General features: G+C 40.5%; 2 protein-coding genes across 5 annotated transcripts in view; both read left to right on the top strand.

The window, feature by feature from the left end:
- Window positions 1-156: 156 nt before the first annotated feature.
- snrnp27 (small nuclear ribonucleoprotein 27 (U4/U6.U5)) lies at window positions 157-10,077 on the top strand. The gene is made up of 6 exons (XM_071352658.1): window positions 157-353; window positions 4,613-4,736; window positions 5,168-5,283; window positions 8,656-8,735; window positions 9,221-9,285; window positions 9,715-10,077. Exons 1-6 carry the CDS (start codon window positions 317-319, stop codon window positions 9,767-9,769), a joined length of 477 nt encoding a protein of 158 aa, XP_071208759.1. The 5' UTR covers window positions 157-316; the 3' UTR covers window positions 9,770-10,077.
- Window positions 10,078-10,227: 150 nt separating this feature from the next.
- mxd1 (MAX dimerization protein 1) overlaps window positions 10,228-25,365 on the top strand; it is a 32,723-nt gene continuing 17,585 nt past the window's right edge. Inside the window, exons 1-3 of one of the 4 annotated variants that reach the window (XM_071352655.1) lie at window positions 10,228-13,049; window positions 14,121-14,201; window positions 14,954-15,050. In XM_071352655.1, coding sequence (XP_071208756.1) covers window position 13,049; window positions 14,121-14,201; window positions 14,954-15,050 — 179 coding nt within the window. In that variant the 5' untranslated portion in view covers window positions 10,228-13,048. Of the gene's footprint in view, window positions 13,050-13,083; window positions 14,202-14,950; window positions 15,051-25,365 lie in introns of those variants that run through there. The other 3 variants (XM_071352654.1, XM_071352656.1, XM_071352657.1) reach the window with 3 other exon arrangements.

Here is a 25,365-nt window from a genome sequence, read left to right as displayed (position 1 = left end):
ATGGTCAGAGCAGCGGGACCTCTGGCTTTATCATCCAATGGATTTTGAGAAGGAGGCGATGAGAGAGGACACGAGGAGGATGCAATTGAGATTCATCCATGAACTTACGAAATCAACAGGTAACGCTATTCATATCCATTCCAGCCCGCTAGGGGGCAGTAAATATAGCTTTCTGTGTTAAGGGCTTCCGGTTTCCTGTCTTTTTCATCTGCGGAGAGAACAGCAATGAGTTACTGAAATCAAACGGCAGAAATCTGTTAAATTGTCGACGTTTTCACTTTGCTTATTATTTGAAGAACTTAATAAGGCCCTAAAAATGGGCAGAAGTAGAAGCCGATCCCCACCAAAACGAGGTTTGTATTAGCAATGAATAACCAACGATGATAATAATAGCAATTCGCTAAAGTTAGCTACAGTAGCATCCTACGTTATTTACAAACAGGTCCATATGTGTTCTAGCTAGCAATATGATGATAATAATAACCGCTCTATTTCGGTCTCGCAACTAACATTTACGTGTAGCCCTAAACATTAAAGGTAAACTATAGTCACCTGGTTAACCTTTAATTGTGTACACGCTAGCCCATAATGGAGTAAAGGCACCAAACAGCGTTACTCCGGACTATAGTTAAAGGACCTTTACGTTACATGTTCTGTTTAGAGACTGATTGGCTTTGGCAGCCAAATACGGCAACTAAACGTGAATGGGTTCTCAATTGCTATACATTTCTAGAAACATAAAGCCTCCTACTTTCATGTCACATAAAAATAACGTTAATTTAACAAATGCAAAAATATACACTTAGTGAACACTGTTTTAATCGGTTTTGACCCAGTTGTAGCCCATAGACAACACGTTTGTGGACTCAGTCTTGCGTTTACACAAAGGTGTTCGATAACGCATATAGCTAATTAGCGCAGGTAGTCCTCTGTCTAGTCTGTTTTCAGAAACAAGGCTGTAAAGCTGTCCACATAATTCCCATCGTAAAGAGTTAATGCATATATTTTGTGATGTTTTGGTCTTTGCAGTCTTTTCAGCTATTTGTATTTTGCCGAAGTCTAAACCCCTTCATCCGTGATTGGTCAACTGTAGGGGTGAAGTAGACACATGGCAGTGTGTAAACCCTAAAGCCCTTTAAAGCTGCAGTATGTAACTTTTTGGGCAACACGACCAGATTATAGATCTGTCATTCTCATTGAAAGCAAGTCTAAGAAGCGGTAGATCTGTTTTATGTGCTTTCTTTCTATGCTTCCCGTGCCCAAGTTTCGTTTTTGTGTGTTTTACTTTCGGTTTCGTAAACCAGCTGAAAATACAATATTTTTGGTTATGGAAAATGTTTATCACAGTGATTTAGATTGTACAATGATTCTCTACGCCAGGGGTCGGGAACCTTTTTGACTAAGAGAGCCATGAAAGCAAAAAATTTGGAAATTTATTTCAGTGAGAGCCATATAATATGTTTTATTTCTTTCAGGCAAGCCGCAAAACGGCTAAGCACCTTCCCTCTTGACAACCAACGCACAACCAACGCACATTGCTGTGCAAAAGCAGACCAGGATAGTTATTTCCAACTTCATCCAGCAGTGTTTTAAACTGGCGATCATTTAAGGCTCGAGCAACAATAAAGTTGATCACACGAATGACCAGCGACATCACTTCCCCAAACTGCCTGTCACACATCTGAGCACAAAGTGCCTCCTGGTGTAGAATGCAATGGAAACTTAGGATGGGTCTATTTTCATGTTCACGGAGAAGCGCCACAAATCCTTTTTTATTCCCCACCATACACGGAGCACCATCAGTACACACTGAGAGAAGTTTATCCATAGGTAGATTTTTTTCTTGAGCAAACTCCATGAAAGACTTAAATAAATCCTCACCTCTTGTGGACCCTTTTAATGGCAGAACTGCAAGACTTTCTTCGCGCAGTGTGTCACCAACAGCATATCTTGCAATCACGCTGAACTGCGACACATGGCTCACGTCTGTTGACTCATCCAAAGCCAGGGAAAAGAACGGCGCTGCATTTATGTCCTTCACTTGCGTTTCCTCCACTTTGTTTGCCATCACGATGGTACGATCATGAACAGTTCTTGCCGACAGAGGTATGTCTTGTATCCGTTTAATTATCTTGTCTTTGTTCGGAAGATCATCAAAAAGTTCATTGGCTACATCCAGCATGAACGTTTTAGCATACTCGCCATCTGTGAATGGTTTTCCGTTCCTCACTATTGCTAAAGATCCAGCAAAGCTAGCGGAATTATAGTCACCTTGCCGGGTCCATACGCGGAGTTGCTGCTGGCTAGCTTGCACCCTGCTCAGTAGCTCTTGGCACGCTTTCTTTCTGCTGTCTCCCGCAGGGTATTTTGATGCAAAGGTAGCATGGCGCGTGTCGAAGTGCCGCTTTACATTCGACCGTTTCATCGATGTAATTTTGTCATTGCAAATTAGACACACCGCAGAACCTGCTCTCTCCACAAAGGCGAATTCTTCGGTCCATTCGTCCTGAAATGTACGATACGCGTCATCTTTTTTTCTTTTCGCCATCTTCTTCGTCGAAGGGTTAGCTTTGAGCTAATGACCGAGCAGACTGATTCAAAAGGAGGCGTTTACCTGTTTTACCTAGCAACGGCCAACGTAGGCCAGTATCATTTAATTAAAATATCTGCGAGCCAGATGCAATCATCAAAAGAGCCACACCTGGCTCGGGAGCCATAGGTTCCCGACCCCTGCTCTACGCTATACTTGCTTGTTTTGTCACATAAACAGATTTTAGCTACCAGGAAATGGAGGAGCCTAGTGCATCTTTAAATGTGTGTAGTAATTTAACCTTTTTTGTTTTGAGAAAATGATAACTGATTTGTTCCTTATGTTTCCAAAACTGTACCGCAAACAATGCATGTTAACGTTAGAGCAAGCGTCTGGGTTCTTAACAAAACTACCCTGGCGAGAAGATACTGTCGTCAAAGATCTAACTAACCCAATATAGTTCATCTGTGTCGTTTATAGTGGGAGAAAATTAAGCATAGTGGGCAGAACAAGCAAGGAGGTGGACAAAGCCAAACGGGAGCTAGGGAGATCCTATTGTAGCATAGGATCTCCTCTGGGAAGTGTTTGTGCACAACCTCAATTTGACCTTGCAGTCTTTCAGACACTAAGTCTAAAGCTTAGTGCACTGTGTTTGTAACAGATTGTAGTTTTGGGAACATGATGTATTGAGATCAGATGTTTCATCGATGAGAAAATTAGCAGAATGTTGGCCCAGTTTCACCTAGTTCATCCTCTCCCACTACCCGTGACTGGACTTCAACTCCCTATCGTTTGGTGGTGAGAACGTTCTAAATGAATGCTTCATCTTTATAGCCCCTGTGATGTCTGGGTTAACCCTTCTGTTGACTACCACAACTGAAAAACCTAATGGAAACTGGAGATCTTTTTACATCACTGGTTAGAGGACAACCTGCATAAGTCAGCTACATTTTGGAATGTTGCATTTTGATACAGGGGTCACCAAAACAGAAAGAAACGCAACACTATTTTGTAGTCTCTCATCGGTTATCACGTTGAAATCAATTGGTGTGCGTATCAGTGTCATTTAAAAACTTATTTAAAAAAACAACTAAATCCTGCAAACCCCAGTGCATATGACAAAATAAACATTACAAAACCAAATATATTGATCTGTTTTAAGCACTTGATCTTGTCACCGATCTGAGGTAAAAATTTGATGTCCCCGATGCTATCAAAATGGCCGCTTGTATAATGTATTAACAAATACTGTCCACATCATGGAAAGTAACATATTACATTTTTTCCATATCTTATTAATGTATAGCTTAATTTATCGTGATAGTAAGTTAAACACAGATTTGTTTCAATAATCACCTACTTTATATTTCTCAGTAGTTTAACCATTTTGAGATAATAAAAAAAAATGCTCATAATCACCATTTAACCAGGCGCTCTAGACTAGAGCGTCCAAAGGGTCTGTGCAGCAGGCTGAACGTTTGACGTCCCTGTAGTCAGTGGAGATTGCTGAGGGGAAGACAGCTCATCATAATGGTTGGAATGGTATCAGATGTGGTTGATACTACTCCACTCCAGCCATTATTATAAGCCGTCCTCCCCTCAGCAGCCTCTACTGGTCTATGACTGGGCTATGAACATAGCTAGTGCGTCTTTCTCTGGTCCATCACACAACAACTACGAGTTGCCTCTACTCTGTGGATACTTTCTCTGTATGCACAGGGTGTCATTTTTTTTTTTTTATACAAAAACGACCAGACTAGCTCTGGTCCACGTGCATGCGTTGGATCTTCACTACAACCTGCGTGCGCCTCTGTTGCATGCACCTGGACCAGAGCTAGTCTGGCGGTATATAATGTGCTAAAAAAAATTATATACTTTTGTATTTTGGAGAAATTACCCCCTGCATATACAGAGAAATTATTCAACACTTTAGCAACATCTTTACTTCGAGGTAGTACAACATTTTATTGAACCCATTCACTAAACAAAATTCTATTAATGTAAGGATTCATAACATGGATGCTGTTCTTGGTCCTCCGCCATATTAAGTAATGTCTTGGTCTGTTTGTTCCTCGTCTGCAGAGAGACGACGCTCTCGCTCGGGTTCAAGGGACCGCGAACGAAAGCGCAGGGAGAGGGAACGCTCCCGTTCTCGGGAAAGGCGAAGGAGCCGCTCGCGCTCTCCAGCCCGCAGGCGACGCTCAAGGTGAGAGAAAAGACCCCCAGTGAGACATCTCAACTAAAAGGGGGTTGACAGTAGACTCACACAGGGTCATTGGTTACTTCTCTAGGCCTATGTGGTGTAACCTCGGTCTACACACCCATTGACATAAATATATCTGGCTAAAGAGCCTGTGATACCTTGTGCTCTTAGGGGGAAGTTTGACTATTTATGTACTGCAAAAGTATCACTAGGGCTGTATTCCAATTCCACACCCTTCTCCCCAAATGTGCACTTCCTCATCCTCAAGAATTGACAAGCATTGGATTGGGGTGGGGGGAGTGTTTCCAGTTTCCACCATATTTGTTAAACCAGTCCACAAAGGAAAATGATTTGTGCACACTTCAAGAAGGATATAGAATGGGACCTCGGCCTAGATAACCCGTCCTCCAGCTATCTCTGTCTCTTGTCTTTAGGTCTCCTCGTCGGCTGCGCTCTTCTTCCGGCTCCCCCTCCAGGCAGAAGGACAGGCGTGATGATGAAGATAAAAAGGATTCCAAGGATAAGCCAGTGAAGGAGCATCAGATCTCAGGTGGTTTATCTGCTATGAACTTGTATGTGTCTCAAATGACGCTCGATTCCCTACATGGTGCAGTACTTTTGACCAGAGCCCTGTGTGTATATAAACAGTACCAGTCAAACTTTTGGACACCTATTCATTCAAGGTGTTTATTTTTACTATTTTCTACATTGTAGAATAGTAGTGAAGACATCAAAACTATGAAATAACACACATGGAATCATGTAGTAACCAAAAAAGTGTTAAACAAATAAAAATAGGTTTTAGATTCTTCTAAGTAGCCACCCTTTGCCTTGATGACAGCTTTGCACACTTTTGGCATTCTCTCAACCAGCTTAACCTGGAGTGCTTTTCCAACAGTCTTGAAGGAGTTCCCACATATGCTGAGCACTGGTTGGCTGCTTTTGCTTTGGGTCATTATCCTGTGGAAAAACAATTGATAGTCCCACTAAGCTCAAAACAGATGGGAAGGCGTATCGCTGCAGAATGCTGTGTTAGCCATGCTGGTTAAGTGTGCCTTGAATTCTAAATAAAATCAGTTTCACCAGCAAAGCACCATCACACTACCTCCTTCATGGTGGGAACCACACATGCAGAGATCATTCGTTCACCTACTCTGGGTCTCACAAAGACATGGTGGTTGGAGCCAAAATTCTCACAATTGGACTCATCAGACCAAAGGACAGATTTCCACCGATCTAATGTCCATTGCTCGATGTTTCTTGGCCCAAGCAAATCTCTTGTTATTAGTCACCTTTAGTAGTGGTTTCTTTACAGCAATTTGACCATGAAGGTCTGATTCAAGCAGTCTCCTCTGAACAGTTTATGTTGAGTTTATGTCTGTTACTTAACTCTGAAGCATTTATTTGGGCTGCAATTTCTGAGGCTGGTAACTAATGAACTTGTCCTCTGCAGCAGAGGTAACTCTGGGTCTTCCTTTCCTGTGGCCGTCCTCATGAGAGCCAGTTTCATAGCGCTTGATGGTTTTTGCGACTGCACATGAAGAATAGTTCTTGATATTTTCTGACTTGACTGACCTTCATGTCTTAAAGTAATGGTGGACTGTTGTTTCTCTTTGCTTATTTGAGCTGTTCTTGCCATAATATGAACTTAGTCTTTTACCAAATAGGGCTATCTTCTGTATACCACTCCTACCTTGTCACAATACAATACAACTGATTGGCTCAAATGCATTACCCTTTTGTCAATAGGGGGGCGCTATTTTCACTTTGTAAAAAATCGTTCCCAAATTAAACTGCCTCGTACTCTATTCTTGCTCGTACAATATGCATATTATTATTACTATTGGATAGAAAACACTCTCTAGTTTCTAAAACCGTTTGAACTATATCTGTGAGTAAAACAGAACTAATTTTGCAGCAAACTTCCTGTCAGGAAGTGAAAAATCTGAAATCGAGGCTCTGTTCCAGGGCCTTCCTATTCATTTGCTTGAAATCTATGGATATACATGCACTTCATACGCCTTCCACTAGATGTCAACAGGCAGTGGGAGGTGGAATGTGGTGTCTAGCTTGATCTGAGGTCGAACAAGAGCTCTTGGAATGACGTGACCCCAAATTTCCTTTGTCCAGCAAGGCGCGGGAAGGAACCCTGGATTGCCTTCTGAAAAGCTTTCGGTATAGACAGCTAATATCTCCGGCTTTGATTTTATTTGATACATGTGATAATATCATCGTAAAGTATGTTTTTTCAATATAGTTTTATCAGATTATTGAACGTTTATCGGGAGTTTTGGCGTTTTCCGTTCTCTGCGTTTGGTGAAGATGGACAACTTCGCGCCACTTGGCTAGCTTTGGTTGCTAATTCGACAGGCGAAGAGGACATTCTAAAACCAAACAACGATTTATTCTGGACAAAGGACTCCTTGTACAAGATTCTGATGGAAGCTCAGCAAAAGTAGGAACCATTTATGATATTTCATATTTCTGTGGAAAATGTTTAGTACTATTTTCCGCCCTCATTGCAGGCGCTGTCTCGCTATAACGTAAGCTGTATGTCGTACTAAAGTTATTTTTAGAATTCTAACACAGCGATTGCATTAAGAACTAGTGTATCTTTCATTTGCTGTACAACATGTATTTTTTAGTAAAGTTTATGATGAGTTCTTTGATTAGATTAGGTGAGTGTCAGAAATATATCCGGATAATTTTGTGCAGTTTGGCTACGTATTCACATTGTAAAACCACGATTTGTACCGCTAAATATGCACATTTTCGAACAAAACATATATGTATTGTGTAACATGATGTTATAGGACTGTCATCTGATGAAGTTTGTCAAGGTTAGTGAATAATTTTATATCTTTTGCTGGTTTTTGCGATCGCTACCTTTGCGGTGAATGAATGCGGTTGTGTGGTTGGCTATTGTGGTACGCTAATATAATGCTATATTGTGTTTTCTCTGTAAAACACTTAAAAAATCTGAAATATTGGCTGGATTCACAAGATGTTTATCTTTCATTTGCTGTACACCATGTATTTTTCATAAATGTTTTATGATGAGTATTTAGGTATTTCACGTTGCTCTCTGTAGTTATTCTTGCTGCTTCGGTGCTATTTGTGATTGTAGCTGCAATGTAAAACTATGATTTATACCTGAAATATGCACATTTTTCGAACAAAACATAGATTTATTTTATAACATGTTATAAGACTGTCATCTGATGAAGTTGTTTCTTGGTTAGTTACTAATTATATCTCTATTTGGTCGGTTTTGTGATGGCTACCTATGCGGTAAAAAAATGGTGAAAATGTGCGGTTGAGTCTTTTGCTATTGTGGTTAGCTAATAGAAATACATATTGTGTTTTCGCTGTAAAACATTTTAAAAATCGGAAATGATGGCTGGATTCACAAGATGTGTATCTTTCATTTGGTGTATTGGACTTGTGATTTCATGATATTTATATGCTAGTATTTACTTGTGGCGCTATGCTAGTCAGCTTTTTTACTGATGAGGATGCTCCTGGATCCGGGATGGTGACTCGTGAGTTTAAGAAGGAAAGAAATTCCACAAATGAACTTTTAACAAGGCACACCTGTTAATTGAAATGCATTCCAGGTGACTACCTCATGAAGTTTGTTGAGATAATGAGTGTGCAAATGTTGGCTACTTTGAATGATCTCAAATATACAATATTTTCATTTAACACCTTTTTGGTAGCTACATGATTCCATATGTTATTTCATAGTTTTGATTTTCTACAATGTAGAAAATACTAATTCAAAGGTTCCTTTATTTTGACTCAACTTTTGACTGGTACTGTGTGGGGGGTGCACATGCTAATTGGGATGCACCCCTTCTGTGAGAATATGGAGAAATACTACTGTTGCATGTCAGTGTCTAAAATTGTGTATTGTTTATAGAGGAAGACATGCAGGGAAAGACAGAAGAGGAGATTGAGATGATGAAGATTATGGGATTTGGCAACTTTGACACCACAAAGGTAAGGATTCTGTCAACTCGTCTCAAATCTAGAGGTTCCTGGTTAGGCTTGCCAAAGATATCTGTAGATATTAGATGCTTTTATTTAGTCTGGAGTCTGCAGAATAATTATCCTGTAGACAGGTAATTTCTGAAATTGTCCAACTCACCACAAGGGGGCACAGTTTTCTAAAACTAACTGATTGTACGGTGCACTTCACCAACAAGGATTAAAGATCTAACAATCATTATAATATTGATTTCTAAGAACTTGACACACTCCACTTTTGGTAAACAGTTTGTTGTAAGACTAAGATCATCTGAGATGGGTGTGATTCTTTTCAAAGTAGTTCAAGTAGGTCTCTCCATTTGTCTGGCAGTTTTTTTTTTATTGCAGGAAGTTGTTTTGGTTTGATACAACTTAATTGTTTATTGCCACAGGTGAATGGTGAACAACCTCATGTTTTTGGATGTGTGATGTTTTAATGTGGTTGTCATTGCCAACAGGGGAAGAAGACCAATGGAGCAGTCAATGCGCATGCTATCAATGTGTCTCAGAAGAGGAAATACAGGTCTGTTGATTCATTATCATTAACCCCAAGAGTTGGCTTATGTGGCTTTTTATTTCACAAATAACATTTAAATTACAACATTGGGTGGAGCTGCTCACATGTAGTTGTGAAAATGCTGTAATATAGACTGCATTTAGTATATCATATCTCTTGTTAGGATATTATTTATTTTCCATCACATTCAGGTCACCTGTTATTAAGTAGCGTATCTTGTTGATTTATGCACCAACTAGCTTAATTTGTTTATAAATCAACAATTCCAACTGCAAGGCACAAGGTCCTGGCTGATATTGAGCAGTCGGAACAGTGACCATGCTCATTGCAGCCAATCACCTCTGCAGGTGTTTCTATGCAGACATATCAGCTCTCCTATTGGTGGACGATGATGTAATGTTAACAGTTTTGTATTGTTTATTTTTTTCTTTTCAGGCAGTACATGAACAGAAAAGGTGGATTCAACAGACCTCTGGACTTCATTGCTTGAAGTAGGATAAATAGAACATACTCATTGATGTTCCCTAAAATATACTATTTTAGCCTTGTAGTCTCTAGACTGTGTTTTGGTGATATAAGTTTATTTTTTTGTATTATGTATTTGTTTTCATTTTGACTCCCTGCACTGCATATAAGTTATGCAAAGACCCATGCAACTGAATATAATGACATGTTTCTGTAATATGTTTAGCTTATTTTAAGAATGAGTCTTGTGGTCAACATGCCTGGGTCAATATGCTTTTCAGGGTGCATTTTAATTAGGGTGTTTTTGAGTCAGATTAAAAACGTTAATTCAGATCATGATCCCTTCTCATTTTTACGATTTATGTAAATTGCCAAATTATTGAAATGTAAAGCTCTAAGTGAGATAGTTAATTGATTGCTGAAAGGTCTGAGAATATTTTTGAAGGAAAGTGTTGTAATGGGTGTGATTTGAGCACAAACCCCTCTTCAGTTGTGTTCAAATTCCCCCTCTAGGCGCATTTCTCATGTCATCTTCTGTATATGGTTTTAAGAACAAATGGTTGAAAGTTGCGGTTAGCCTTCCTATCGCCTTTGACCACAGAACGTCTGCTGTCATTTCTATTAGTTTTCCAACAATTCTACTTGTTGAATCTCTACCATTTGTCGTCACCAAACGCATGTATTCATTAGTCACACTCTGTTCCCTTTTCATTCAGTGAGCTATATATTCTGTTTGGTTCCCTACGTGATGTACTGCTCACGGCCGACGTTCATGTTCTGTCTTGCCTCCCCCTTGATTACAGCGTCATTGTGTTTTGCTACACCAGAAGTACATTCTTTTCCAATGGAACGCTGCGTTTGCCTTGCAGCATTGTGTTCTGTGTGGTGCATAGGTTGGATTTATTGAACATATGCATCAAATTGTATGCGTAGCCGCCTTGACAGAAATGGTAGGTGAATGTTAAACTTTTGTTCCACACATCCAGATGATGCTGCATACCATTTTGCGAAATGATGGTTTAGGTGTGCTCAAGCCGTAGTCTTTTTTGCATACTACACTGAACAAAAATTAAAAAGCAACATATAAAGTGCTGGTCCCATGTTTCATGAGGTGAAATGAAAGATCCCATAAATGTTCCTACACAAAGATTATTCTGGGGACAATAAAATGGCACTCTAAAATGTTCAGTTTTGCCACGGATGTCTCAAGTGTTGAGGGATTGTGCAATTGGCATGCTAACTGCAGGAATGTCCACCAGAGCTGTTGCCAGAGCATTGAATGTTAATTTCTCTACCATAAGCCACCTCCGTGTAACCACGCAAGCCCAGGACCACCTCCAGGCTTTTTCACCTGTGGGATCGTCAAGAGGTGCAGAGGAGTATTTTTTATTTTTTTCATTTTACCCCCTTTTTCTCCCAATTATGATCTTGTCTGATCGCTGCAACTCCCCAACGTGCTTGGGAGAGGCGAAGGTTGAATTATGCGTCCTCCAAAACATGACCTGCCAAACCGCGTTCCTTAACACCTGCCTGCACCAATGGGTCGGAGAAAACACAGTTCAACTGACAACTAAAGTCAGCCTACAGGTGCCCGGCCAAGTAAAGCCCTCCCCTATCCCGGACGATGCTGAACCAATTGTGCACCGCTCTATGGGAAGGCCGGTCACAGCCAGTTGTCACACAGTCCGGGATCGAACGTGGGTATGTAGTGATGCTTCAAGCATTGCAATGCAGTGCCTTAGACTACAGCGACATTCAGGAGGCCCTCTGAGTATTTCTGTCTGTAATAAAGCCCTTTTGTGGAGAAAAACTAATTCTGATTGGCTGGGCCTGGCTCCCCAATGGGTTGGCCTGGCTCCCAAGTGGGTGGGCCTATGCCCACCTATGGCTGCGCCCCTGCCCAGTCGTGAAATCCATAGACTAGGGCCTAATGAATTCATTTAAATTGACTGATTTCCTTATGAACTGTAACTCAGCAAAATCTTAGAAATGGTTGAGTTTATATTTTTGTTCAGTATAGTACAGTTGCACTTAATTGCATTCCAATTAAATGGATGCAATTCTGGGCATTTTGATCCAATTCTAACTGAACATCACAACTGAATCTTCCCAGAGTATAATCGAACTATGGTGCAGTCAAGCACGCATAAAATATATTTTGTGTAGTCTTGCCACCACATACAATTCAACGCTGGCTCTTGCCCTCATAGTATGTCAATTTCATAACCTGCTTTCAATCAACAACCTACTATGTGGTTTTCAAGCATATTTGGAGATTCCAAGTGGTTATGGGTCTTCTGAAGTAAATTCACCTGAATGGGAATTTGAGGACTGTTCTCTCGTCATGGTTTCTAGAATTCAATTTTTTTTTAATAGTTACGGTTTAAAAAATGCTTAATGAATTCTGCAGCAAAACTTGCTTCTGCATTACCTTGTAAGAATAACAATTCCTTGTCACAATACAGGTTATGGGGCGTCAGGTAGCCTAATGGTTAGAGCATTGGACTAGTAACTGGAAGGTTGCAAGATTCGAATCCCTGAGCTGACACGGTAAACATCTGTTTTTCTTCCCCTGAACAAGGCAGTTAACCCACTGTTCCTAGGCCATCATTGAAAATAAGAATTTGTTCTTAACTGACTTTCCTAGTTAAATAAAGGTTTAAAATACCAATGGAAAGTTAGTTTTGCATGAACCGGTACCCCTGTCAGGCAGAGTGTATACAATTTAGACCACTCCATTGGTCCTTAATAAAAATCTTCACTCACCCGGGGCACCTGGCAATGCAAAACGAAGTGCCCCAATAGTGGCGCAGCATGTGAATTCCGCCAACCACTGAACTCGAAACAAAGCAAACAACACTGAAAAACCAATCACCGAGTAACTCAGCGAAAGCAGCATGTCCACGGGGCGTGGTCTTTCACGCGCTGCTCATGCGAGTTGTTAACGAATCGCGATTTGACTCGGTGAGAACAATCAATGGCACGCCAAAACACTTGGTGCCAACAATAGAGAAACAAGACTCCATTGTGGCTCTTTTCCTGTAACAACAGACTAATGTGATATGATGGCGCCAAAATGGCAAAACTGTTAACCAGTTGCACATGACAGCCCTGTTGGTGTTACTATTTAGGGTACCCAATCGCATCACAGCTCACATAGGGCGCGTTCGTAAATTCACTCTGGCTATCTACTCCGATTTCAGAGAACTCTCGTCTGAGTGCGCAGAATAACGGATGGATTAACGAATGGCCAGTGCCAGTAAACGTCGGAAAAAAAGCGTAATTAAAATGTTGCCCGCATCACAGTAAGTCACCAACAGTATGGATAACATGAAAACAGCCTAACCAGCTCTGCTAGGCCGAGTAAAATGGTCAGAGGTGTTCTCTCATTTTTTGTCTGGAATAAGCTAGCCAACGTTAGCTTGGGTGTTTGACTGCCATTGTGAGGTCAGAATGCTTGGAACAACCCTACTCTTTGGCCAGAGCGTCCAGTGTGCGCTCCGGAGAGCGTAACGCTCTGAATTTACGAACGCCCAGAGCGCACTCTGGCACTCCAGAGTCAATTTACGAACGCACCCATAAGCTCTCTGGCAAACACAGTAGTTTACCAGCAAAACTGCTGTCGTTCATATAAACACTGTTGCAAGGTAGCAGTTTATCTAGCTTCTCTTTTGACCTAGTATTTTTTTTATAAACATTTGTGTCAGCCTTTGCAGCTCGAGACGACCCACACGTGATCGGCCAGCATAACTAGGCGCTTGTTAGTTATGGTATTTGAATTTGACGAGGCTGTTTTGACTTTGGATAGCTAACTATATTCGCTGGTTCGAAATTTCGAATAGATCTCACAAATGTTTTAAATATATGGTTATATCACAAGCGTACCTAATTTTGATATTTAAGGCAGACTGTATGAAGTTAATTTGTTAACCGGGTAGACGTTAGTTTTTCTTGCCAGCTCGAGTTGCTGTACATTTTCTGTTCGGCTAATAAATTATAACGTCATTTGTTTTTGAGAGCCATCTGCGGATTGTCATTTTTACTTTTTCAAGAACAAGGCTTTCTGCCTGAAATATTTGTGTTCGTGATTCCAAAAACATTGTAGGTAGCTAGCATTTAGCTTGCTTGCACCCGTAACAGCGATTGTAACCGCGAGCCAGCATCAGCCAAGCGAATTTGACAAAGTATTTCGTCAATTAAGTTATCAAGAGCACTATCACACACACCGATAACTGACTTCTGTTGTCGAGAATTTGCATCCATCTCTTGCTTATTTTCATTACCGAAAGTGAAGTACCCTGACTAGCCACAGTCAGAAGCAGTTGAGTAGCTAGCTATCCAAATTCTGAATCTGACTCTGATTGTCATTTTATCAGTGTTATTGTTGAAAATGGCGGCGATCGAAATGGTGCAGATGTTGATCGAAGCAGCAGAATACATTGATCGCAGAGAAAGAGGTACAGTGTTAACATATTTTGCATTTTGTGTATCATATTGTTTTTATATCATTAGTGAGCTACCCTGCCTCATTTGAATTGCTGGGGAGTGCACCTGTCATAATCCATTTATCAGGTTAATTATAAATGATTGATTATTGATGTAGACCAGATTTTAAAAACATAAATTAATAATTGCGTTGTACATCGAATAAGGGGGCCAGCTGGCAGCAATATGCTCACAGCAACAACAAGTGCACAGCAGAAAAAACAGTCGACCATGCAGGGGATATTTTCTATTACAAACACTTTGAAGTATAGTGTTGCAATTTTACTGACATGCAGAAATTAACATGTTTGATAGAAAAATACATTATTTGTCACATTCACACGGGAAAGGTTCATGCTTGTGCCAATGGGTTTGATCTTAATGTTCTGTCCAAACGATTTCCCACCTCTCCCTTCTCTCTTTTGTGGTTAGGCTGGGGAGCCAGCAGGGTTTACACCAGTTCAGATGACATCATTGGCTGACATGGGGGGAAATTATCATAAATCGAGATTTTATGTTTATACTCAAGATATATAACTACAAACGTGATACAAGTAATAGGTCACTTCTTACCTAGCCAAAAAATACAGTATTCCCTCATCTCACATTTATGGCTCATCAGTTTTCATTGGAATGTCTATGGTTGCATTGAATGCATTCATTGCACTGTGTTGTGAATTACAGTGATGGATTGATTTATATCCTGCTCATTTATTTCCAGAAGCTGAACATGGCTATGCCTCCATGTTACCTTTCACCAGCAGCAAAGAGAAGGACAGCTTGAAACGGAAAAATAAAAGCAAGAAGGACTCCAGTAGCAGGTATAGTCATTTGAGCTAGTTCTGTCTATACGTCCTTGTGTAGAGTAAACCCCCTCAAGGGAATACCCTAAAACTGCAAGATCAGTTTTTCAGAGAACAATACCTTTGTTGTGCAGTTTTAGCCCCAACAGTGACCCAGATGGGAAAAGTATTAATCCGATTCAGACAGAGTTTAGCAAGTAGCTACATACAATAATGGGGAATCCAAGCCTTTTGAGGTCGATCAAGGTGTCCAGGGATAAACTGCAGCAGTCAGGCAGTAAACCCTGACGGGCGTCCCTCCTGAAAGGACAGGACACCCTCACCCTGCCAATTGTCTGTCTGTCTCTTTCTGATGTTATCCAGCTTACTGACAGTGCCTTGCAAAAGTATTCACCCCCTTTGGCATTTTTCCTATTTTGTTCCATTACAACCTGTAAATTAAATGGATTTGGATTTTATGTAATGGACATACACAAAATAGTCCAAATTGGTGAAGTGAAATGGGGAAAAAATAACTTGTTTAAAAAAATGTAAAACAGAAAAGTGGTGGGTGCATATGTATTCACCCCCTTTGCTATGAAGCCCCTAAATAAGATCTGGTGCAACCAATTACCTTCAGAAGTCACATAATTCATTAAATAAAGTCCACCTGTGTGCAATCTAAGTGTCACATGATCTGTCACATGATCTCAGTGTATATATACACCTGTTCTGAAAGGCCCCAGAGACTGCAACACCACTAAGCAAGAGGCGGCACCATGAAGACCAAGGAGCTCTCCAAACAGGTCAGAGACAAAGTTATGGAGAAGTACAGATCAGGGTTGGGTTATAGAAACATTTCAGAAACTTTGAACATCCCACGGAACACCATTAAATCCATTATTAAAAAATTGAAAGAATATGGCACCACAACAAACCTGCCAAGAGAGGGCCGCCAACCAAAACTCACAGACCAGGCAAGGAGGGCATTAAACAGAGAGGCAACAAAGAGACCAAAGATAACTCTGAAGGAGCTGCAAAGCTCCACAGCTGATATTGGAGTATCTGTCCATAGGACCACTTTAAGCCGTACACTCCACAGAACTGGGCTTTGTGGAAGAGTGGCCAGAAAAAAGCCATTGCTTAAAGAAAAAAATAAGCAAACATGTTTGGTGTTCACCAAAGGGCATGTGGGAGACTCCCCAAACATATGGAAGAAGGTACTCTGGTCAGATGAGACTAAAATGTAGCTTTTTAGCCATCAAGGAAAACGCTATGTTTGGCGCAAACCCAACACCTCTCATCACCCCGAGAACACCATCCCATGTTTTTCATCGGCAGGGACTGGGAAACTGGTCAGAATTGAAGGAATGCTGGATGGCGCTAAATACAGGGAAATTCTTGAGGGAAACCTGTTTCACTCTTCCAGAGAATTGAGACTAGGACAGAGGTTCACTTTCCAGCAGGACAATGACCCTAAGCATACTGCTAAAGCAACACTCAAGTGGTTTAAGGGGAAACATTTCAATGTCTTGGAATGGCCTTGTCAAAGCCCAGACCTAATTCCAATTGAGAATCTGTGGTATGACTTAAAGATTGCTGTACACCAGCAGGAACCCATCCAACTTGAAGGAGCTGGAGCAGTTTTCCACGCTCAAGTTTTGTTTTTTAGTAATATTTCTTGTTTGCTTCACAATAAAAAAACATTTTGCATCTTCAAAGTGATAGGCATGTTGTGTAAATTAAATGATACAAACCCATAAAAAATCTATTTTAATTCCAGGTTGTAACGCAACAAAATAGGAAAAATGCCAAGGGGGTGAATACTTTCGCAAGGCACTGTAGACACCTAGGTGTGAAAACAGCCTCCTACAGTGGTCTTACCTAGGCCTATATGTGTCAAGGTGTCCATAGCCTCGCCCGACCACACAGACAGTAACTGTAGATAACTAGACATTAAATCTAAACAGGGATAAAGGAGGGGTTGTACTGGTCTATTTATACCTAAGCCTCCGTCCATTGTAATAGGAACCTGGTGTTATTACAATATTTGGTTTGGACTGATGGGTCGCTTAGTTCTCCAGCTTGGGCTGACAGAGCCACCAGTACATACATGTAAAGCATTCACATACATACAGGACAGCCACGGTCTAGTTTACAGTAAACTACACAGTATAGTATACTACTAAAAATAGCATAGACATGGTAGGTTCTGTTTACTAGTACAGGGTTTTTTCTGGATCAAAAAGTGGCTTAGGTGGTGGGCGTGGCAGCGCTCTTGGCGCTGCTAAATTTCATAGAATTTTTAGAGGCCCCCGTCATGGTGCTGTAGAGAACTTTTTATAATTTTTATGCCAATATCCCACAAATTTACAAATTTCTCCGTGCAGCTGAAATACCATTTTGCAGTTTTGAAGCAAGTTTCTTGCAATTCTATGTATTTTGCCATGGATAATGCTGTGTTCTTTTCTCAAACATAACAAAATGAATACTGCTAAATTCATTGTTTTTGAAATTTTAAATTCTCCTCGACTGTCTAGCATTTATTTAGGTGAGTGTTAGTTCTCAAAGATAATATAATAATAAAAAATATACAGTTCCAATATTTTCTAAATAATTTATATCTGGTTTTGGTCATTTAAGTTTACCCTAAAAGTGTTTTTTCCATCCCAAAAATGTATGAAAATAATAATATACACTACCGTTCAAAAGTTTGGGGTCACTTAGAAATGTCCTTGTTTTCCATGAAAACATACATGAAATGAGTTGCAAAATAAATAGGAAATATAGTCAAGACATTGACAAGGTTATAAATAATGATTTTTTAATTGAAATAATAATTGTGTCCTTCAAACCTTGCTTTCGTCAAAGAATCCTCCATTTGCAGCAATTAGAGCCTTGCAGACATTTGGGATTCTAGTTGTCAATTTGTTGAGGTAATCTGAAGAGATTTCACCCCATGCTTGCTGAAGCACTTCCCACAAGTTGGATTGGCTTGATGGACACTTCTTACGTACCATACGGTCAAGCTGCTCCCACAACAGCTCAATAGGGTTGAGATCCAGTGACTGTGCTGGCCACTCCATTATAGACAGAATACCAGCTGACTGCTTCTTCCCTAAATATTTATTGCATAGTTCGGAGCTGTGCTTTTGGTCATTGTCCTGTTGTAGGAGGAAATTGGTTCCAGTTAAGTGCTGTCCACGGGGTATGGCATGGCGTTGCAAAATGCAGTGATAGCCTTCCTTCTTCAAGATCCCTTTTACCCTGTACAAATCTCCCACTTTACCACAACCAAAGGACCCCCAGACCATCACATTGCCTCTATCATGCTTGACAGATCGCGTCAAGCACTCCTCCAGCATCTTTTCATTTTTTTCTGCGTCTCTCGAATGTTCTTCTTTGTGATCCAAACACCTCAAACTTAGATTCGTCTGTCCATTACACTTTTTTTCCAATCTTCTTCTGTCCAGTGTCTGTGTTCTTTTGCCCATTTTAACATTTTCTTTTTTATTGGCCAGTCTGAGATATGGCTTTTTCTTTGCAACTCTGCCTAGAAGGTCAGCATTCCGGTGTCGCTTCTTCACTTTTGACGTTGAGACTGGTGTTTTGCAGGTACTATTTAATGAAGCTGCCAGTTGAGGACTTGTGAGGCGTCTGTTTCTCAAACTAGACAATCTAATGTACTTGTCCTCTTGCTCAGTTGTGCACCGGGGCCTCCCACTCCTCTTTCTATTCTGGTTAGAGCCAGTTTGCGCTGTTCTGTGAAGGGAGTAGTACACAGCGTTGTACGAGATCTTCAGTTTCTTGACAATTTCTCGCATGGAATAGCCTTCATTTCTCAGAACAAGAATAGACTGACGAGTTCCAGAAGAATGTTCTTTGTTTCTGGCCATTTTGAGCCTTCTATTTCTATGATAGTACAGTGATGCATGGGCTCCCCATGTACAGCGGGCCAGGCAGCACGTAAAGTAGTGGGGGGAAGTGGCCCTGTCCTGTACAGTAATATGGCCTGGGAGAGGTACTATAGTAATGTCATCAGTGACTGAGAGCACCTCAGGAATGTCTTGCTGGAGATCCAGTGAGTCCAAAGGACTGAGATGATCCTCTGGCAGTGGCATGCCTGCCCCCGTGCCACCCCCACCTCCCTCACATGGGAAATGGGTTACACAAGTAGCTGTATTCATATCCCAAACCTAGTCATCTCTCGACCAGTCAGCTTTACTGTACTGTGCTAATCTGTCATATGAACGGTGCTCTCTGTCTGGAGTCATCAAGCACTTGTATGTGTAGTGTAGGGGATGGAAATTTCAGTCAATTTTGTTGACGACTAACCAACCCCCATTAACTGGTTAACAAATGGTAAAATTTGCTCCAAATAGTAAAATGTGACCAACAGAAAATAATATGCATGGGACACAGGAGGTTGTTGGCACCTTAATTGGGGAGGATGGGCTCGTGGTAATGGCTGGAGTGGAATAGGTGGAATGGTATCAAACATGTTTGATACCATTCCATTTGCTCCGTTCCAGCCATTATTATGAGCCGTCCTCCCCTCAGCAGCCTCCACTGGCATGGAAGAAACAAATATTTTTCATTAAGCCCTTACAAAAACATGCAACAATAGTTAACCTATCCTCTAATATTATTGAAGATGCAACTACTGGAATGTGAAGCACTGTTTTAAAAGACTTTCTGCGAGCCGTTTCATGTGACAGAGATGAACGTCTACTTTAGACACTTAGAGGAAAACTGTCAATAAGTATAAGGAATGCAAACTAGTCACCTTTTCCGCGAAAATTCGCCGCTTTGAATGCAAAATAGGTGACGTACGTGAATTGTGTAGATCCGGTGAGAAAAGTTTGGGGGGGTGGGCTTCGGATCACTGCTGGCTGTAAGCGAACGAGTGATGCGCGTTTGGAGCAATACTGGCTGTGTCCAGGGCTCAGCCAATTGTTCACATAACAGAATGCAGCACGCGACTGAAGAGATAAGATACAACCAATGTGCTAGTTACAGCATCAGCGTGCGCCCTGGAAAGACAGTAGTAAGGTGCAAAGGCAGTTTGCCAGTTAATTTACAGCAGCGCGTCCCCTGAACGATAACGAAGAGGTAGGTGAGAAGCCTGACCACGGAGACGGGGTGAGAAGGGGATGAAGCGTACTTCATGAGCTGTAACTGAAAAACAACTGGCGTTTGGAAAGTTTGAGGTGAGGGAGAAAATGTGGTGGAAGTATCGTGCTATAGTAACGTTAGCTGGATCGAATCCGTTAGCTAGCCAGAGAAATGTTGAGCAACATTAGCCAACTTAGCTGATAAAATAATTGAGTTTATTGTTTGAAAATGATCTGGCTAATAAAGTCAGACAGCTAGCTAACATCAGATGAGCTTTTGCGGCACAGTCGATAGTGCGCCGGACCTCGGGCTAGAAGGTCGATGGTTAGAGACCTGCTCCCTGCTGTTTCATTACATTGGTGTCAGAAGTGATCGGACCTTGCATCCACGACCGTGCGTGTGCTTGGCCGGTGAGAGCGATGACGCGCTCTTTGAAAGGAGGGAGTAGTGTAACGACCCTGGGTTTATAACCGCGGAAATCGACTCTGCCGCACGAGCATGCTTTTGCGGCACAGTCGATAGCGCGCCGGACCTCGGGATAGAAGGTCAAGGGTTCGAGACCTGCTCCCTGCTGTTTCATTACAGTATTAACAGGTATACAACTGCTTGCCGTTGTTGTGCCGAAAAGCTCCCCCTTAAAGAATTCCCCCGCTTCACGTGAACGCGCACACATTCAATTCTTCGTTGCTGCGAGTTGCTTGCCTTTGAGATTTCTGTTCACGTTCGGCTGCGTTTCATTTTTTTTTTTTTTTTTATGTTGGTTTGATAGCGGGGGAGGCACTAGTAATGTCTGCAGTTTTCGGTTTGGCTATTTGTTTCAAGTGTATTAGTCTAAATAAATCTCTGCCAAAATTTGTCATCTCTCCCATGTCTTATTCGACTTGTAGTTGTTCTGAAATATTTATTGTTTGCCTAATTTCTACTCCCTCCTCGATGTTTAACCTTTCTAGGACACACGTTCCGCTAGCAGAACCCCTCGACAACATTCCGCTGAAAAGGAGGCGCAGGAAATTCAAAAATATTTTTTTGAAATATGTAACTTTCACACATTAGCAAGTCCAATACAGCAAATGAAAGATAAACATCTTGTTAACTTCTTGACGCTATTATTTTTTAAATACCGTTCCCAAGGTAAACGGACTATTTCTCAGGTCCAGATCGTAGAATATGCATATAATTTACAGATTAGGATAGAAAACACTCCAAAGTTTCCAAAACGGTCAAAATATTGTCTGTGAGTATAAGAAAACAGATTTTGCAGGCGAAAACCTGAGGAAATCTAACCCGGAAGTGATTTCCCGTCTTTCTTCCATTTAAAGGGGTATCAACCAGATTCATTTTCCAATGGCTTCCTCAGGCTGTGACCAGGCTTTAGACATAGTTTCAGGCTTTTATTTTGAAAAATTAGCAAGATTTTTCTAAACTAGTCAGGTGTCCTTTGATTAGTTCCTGCGCACGAGAGGGGTAGCTCTCCATTTTCTTTCTCTCTTTTATTGAATAGGTTACGGTCCGGTTGAAATATTATCGATTATGTATGTTAAAAACAACCTGAGGATTGATTATAAAAACATTTGACATGTTTCTACGAACATTACGGAAACTTTTTGGAATTTTCGTCGAACGGAACGAGGCTGTAGTTTTCTGAACATAACGCGCAACCCAAATGGCGTTTTTTTGTTATAAAAGTAATATTTATCGAACAAAAATAACATTTATTGTGTAACTGGGAGTCTCGTGAGTGCAAACATCCGAAGATTATCAAAGGTAAGCGATTAATTTTATTGCTTTTCTGACTTTCGTGACCATGCTAATTTGGGGCTAGCTGTTCTAGCATTGATTGATACACTCACAAAAGCTAGGATTGCTTTCGCTGTAAAGCATATTTTCAAAATCTGACACGATGGGTGGATTAACAACAAGCTAAGCTGTGTTTTGGTATATTTCACTTGTGATTGCATGATTATAAATATTTTTAGTAATATTTTGCGCCCTGCAATTCAGCGGTTGTTTAGGAAAATGATCCCGCTAAAGGGATCCGTAGCGCAGAGAGGTTAATCTACCCATCGTGTCCGATTTAAAAAAAAAAAAAAAAAAAAAAAAAAAAAAATGCTTTACATCAAAAACACAACATATGATTGTTAGATCACCGCCAAGTCCAAAAAACACATAGCCATTTTCCCAGCCAATGATAGGAGTCACAAAAAGCAGAAATAGAGATAAAATGAATCACTAACCTTTGAGGATCTTCATCAGATGACACTCATAGGACATCATGTTACACAATACATGTATGTTTTGTTCGATAATGTGCATATTTATATCCAAAAATCTCAGTTTAAAATTGGCCCCATGTTCAGAAATGCCTCCAAAATATCCGGAGAATTTGCAGAGAGCCACATCAAATAACAGATAGTCATCATAAACCTTGATGAAAGATACATGTTTTACATAGAATTAAAGATACACTTGTTCTTAATGCAACCGCTGTGTCAGATTTCAAAAAAACTTTACGGAAAAAGTAAACCATGCAATAATCTGAGACGGCGCTCAGATAGAAACAACATTTCTCCGCCATGTTGGAGTCAACAGAAATACGAAATTACATTATAAATATTCCCTTACCTTTGATCTTCATCAGAATGCACTCCCAGGAATCCTAGTTCCACAATAAATTGTTGTTTTGTTCGATAATGTCCATTATTTATGTCCAAGTAGCTACTTTTGTTAGCACGTTTAGTACACATATCCAAACGCTCGTGCAGGTCCAGGCGAACTTCGGACGAAAACTTCTAAAAGTTATATTACAGGTCGAATAAACTTGTCAAACTAAGTATAGAATCAATCTTTAGGATGTTGTTATCATAAATATTCAATAACGTTCCAACTGGAGAATTCCTTTGTGTCTATAGAAGTAATGGAACGCAAGTCGATATCACGTGGAATGCGCGTGACCAGGACCTGGCTCTCTGCCAGACCACTGACTCAAACAGCTCCCATCCGGCTCAACATCACAGTAGAAGCTTCATTCAACGTTCTACAGACTGTTGACATCTAGTGGAAGCCGTAGGATGTGCAAACAGATCCATATTCCACTTGGATTTCAATAGGCGATGAGTTGAAAATCGACCAGCCTCAGATTTCCCACTTCCTGTTCGGATTTTTTCTCAGGTTTTTGCCTGCCATATTAGTTCTGTTATACTCACAGACATCATTCAAACCGTTTTAGAAACTTCAGAGTGTTTTCTATCCAATAGTAATAACACTATGCATATATTAGCATCTGGGACAGAGTAGGAGGCAGTTCACTCTGGGCACGCTATTCATCAAAAGTGAACATGCTGCCCCCTATCCCTAAGAAGTTTTAATATAACACACATACATTAATTATTAATTGCGGTTGCCTATCCTGAGTGAAGTTTGTTCTATAAAGTATTTGAATCTAGTGACAAAATTAAGGAAATTAGAAGGGGATTTCGGCAAAGCCATTTTCTTGCTTGCTGAAATTCTACTCCCCCTTCTATCTTGGGACTGCAAGGCCTGGCTCACTTCAGAATCATTTTGGTAGCTCATATGGACCAGTAGTGTGTGCCACAGAAAGCAACATTTTTGTATAAAGAAACATAAACATTTTGTAATGTTTAAGAAAATAATGATAATACATAAATATTGTCACACAATAACATCACAAATTTAAGTTTAACAAACATTAAATAAGAGATACAAATTTCGATCTTTGCATAATAAGATATAAAATGACAAATCAAATATAAAAATACAATAAATAACATAAACAAATATTGGAAGCTGCAAAAGCTCGACTGAACATTTAGTCCACTTTTTATGGAAAGCTTTCCAGGTGTTACTGTCGCCTGGAGCTCAAACCTAACCTAATCCTGACAGTCGGCGCAGACATAATCCTCCAATGATGGAATGGTTTTCATACAGGACTGGTGGAACCATCGTGGGCAGCGGTCACAACCAATCTGAAATTTATGATGAAAAATTTTAATATATTTAAAACATTAAATACATTTTCTTGAATTACAATTATTTAATTATCAGACAAGCGGATGATACTACCTCTAGAAATATTACTGCTTATACAAATTTGTACTCCTAAAAATGTGCCTTTAGAAATTAACAAGCAATTACCCAGTTAGTGTCTTCCTCATTATTGTCCACCTCCCCGCGAACAGGGAACAAGGGAATAGTATAGCTTTCTTGTAACAGAATTATTTAAATATTTGTTTTAGTGGCCATCTAGTCAGAAGTTGGATCAAAGATAACCATATCTACAGTTATATTAAATTAGAAATTGAACATACCAGTGTTTTGGAGGAGAGTGACTGCTATTTCTTCTCTCATGATGTTAACATCTTTGTCCGTATTTGAAAAGACAATCGACGACTCCTTTACAACACATTCAGCAAACTAGGGAAAAAATTTGATGGGCATTTCAGTTTTCCCCAACAAAATTATGTTAAACTTAAGATTCTAATTTGCCAGTATACAACGACACAGCTATAATATAATTTGACAGTTCTGTTTAGCCTTTTAGTCAGTATACTTTCAGTAGGTTAATTGTGCATTACTTACATACTCTCTTACTTTCAAGGCAAAGACCCCACAAGAAGACACCATTCTGTATACTTTTGGCCCTTCTTTGGACACTGTGTTAACAAACCTCCAGATGAGCTTCAATGCCATACAACACTCCTTCCGTGGCCTCCAACTGCTCTTAAATGCAAGTAAAACTAAATGCATGCTCTTCAACCAATCACTGCCCGCACCTGCCCGCCCGTCTAGCATCACTACTCTGGACGGTTCTGACTTAAAATATGTGGACAAATACCTAGGTGTCTGGTTAGACTGTAAACTCTCCTTCCAGAATCACATTAAGCATCTCCAATCCAAAATTAAATCTAGAACCGGCTTCCTATTTCGCAACAAAGCATCCTTCACTCATGCTGCCAAACACCCTCGTAAAACTGACTATCCTACCGATCCTTGACTTCGGCGATGTCATTTACAAAATAGCCTCCAACACTCTACTCAGCAAATTGGATGTAGTCTATCACAGTGCCATCCATTTTGTCACCAAAGCCCAATATACTACCCACCACTGTGACCTGTATGCTCTCGTTGGCTAGCCCTCGCTTCATATTCGTCACCAAACCCATTGACACCAGGTCATCTATAAGTCTTTGCTCGGTAAAGCCCCGCCTTATCTCAGCTCACT

Source organism: Salvelinus alpinus, chromosome 19 (assembly GCF_045679555.1).
Source record: "Salvelinus alpinus chromosome 19, SLU_Salpinus.1, whole genome shotgun sequence".
NCBI lineage: Eukaryota > Metazoa > Chordata > Actinopteri > Salmoniformes > Salmonidae > Salvelinus > Salvelinus alpinus.
This window is presented reverse-complemented; position numbering and strand designations above follow the sequence as displayed.

Excerpts from the sequence above, each read along its gene's own strand:
- snrnp27 (XM_071352658.1), top strand. The coding sequence starts at position 317 with ATGGGCAGAAGTAGAAGCCGATCCCCACCAAAACGAG. Across the intron at positions 5,284-8,655 it reads GAAGGAGCATCAGATCTCAG|AGGAAGACATGCAGGGAAAG; the intron begins GTGGTTTATCTG and ends TATTGTTTATAG. Across the intron at positions 8,736-9,220 it reads GCAACTTTGACACCACAAAG|GGGAAGAAGACCAATGGAGC; the intron begins GTAAGGATTCTG and ends CATTGCCAACAG.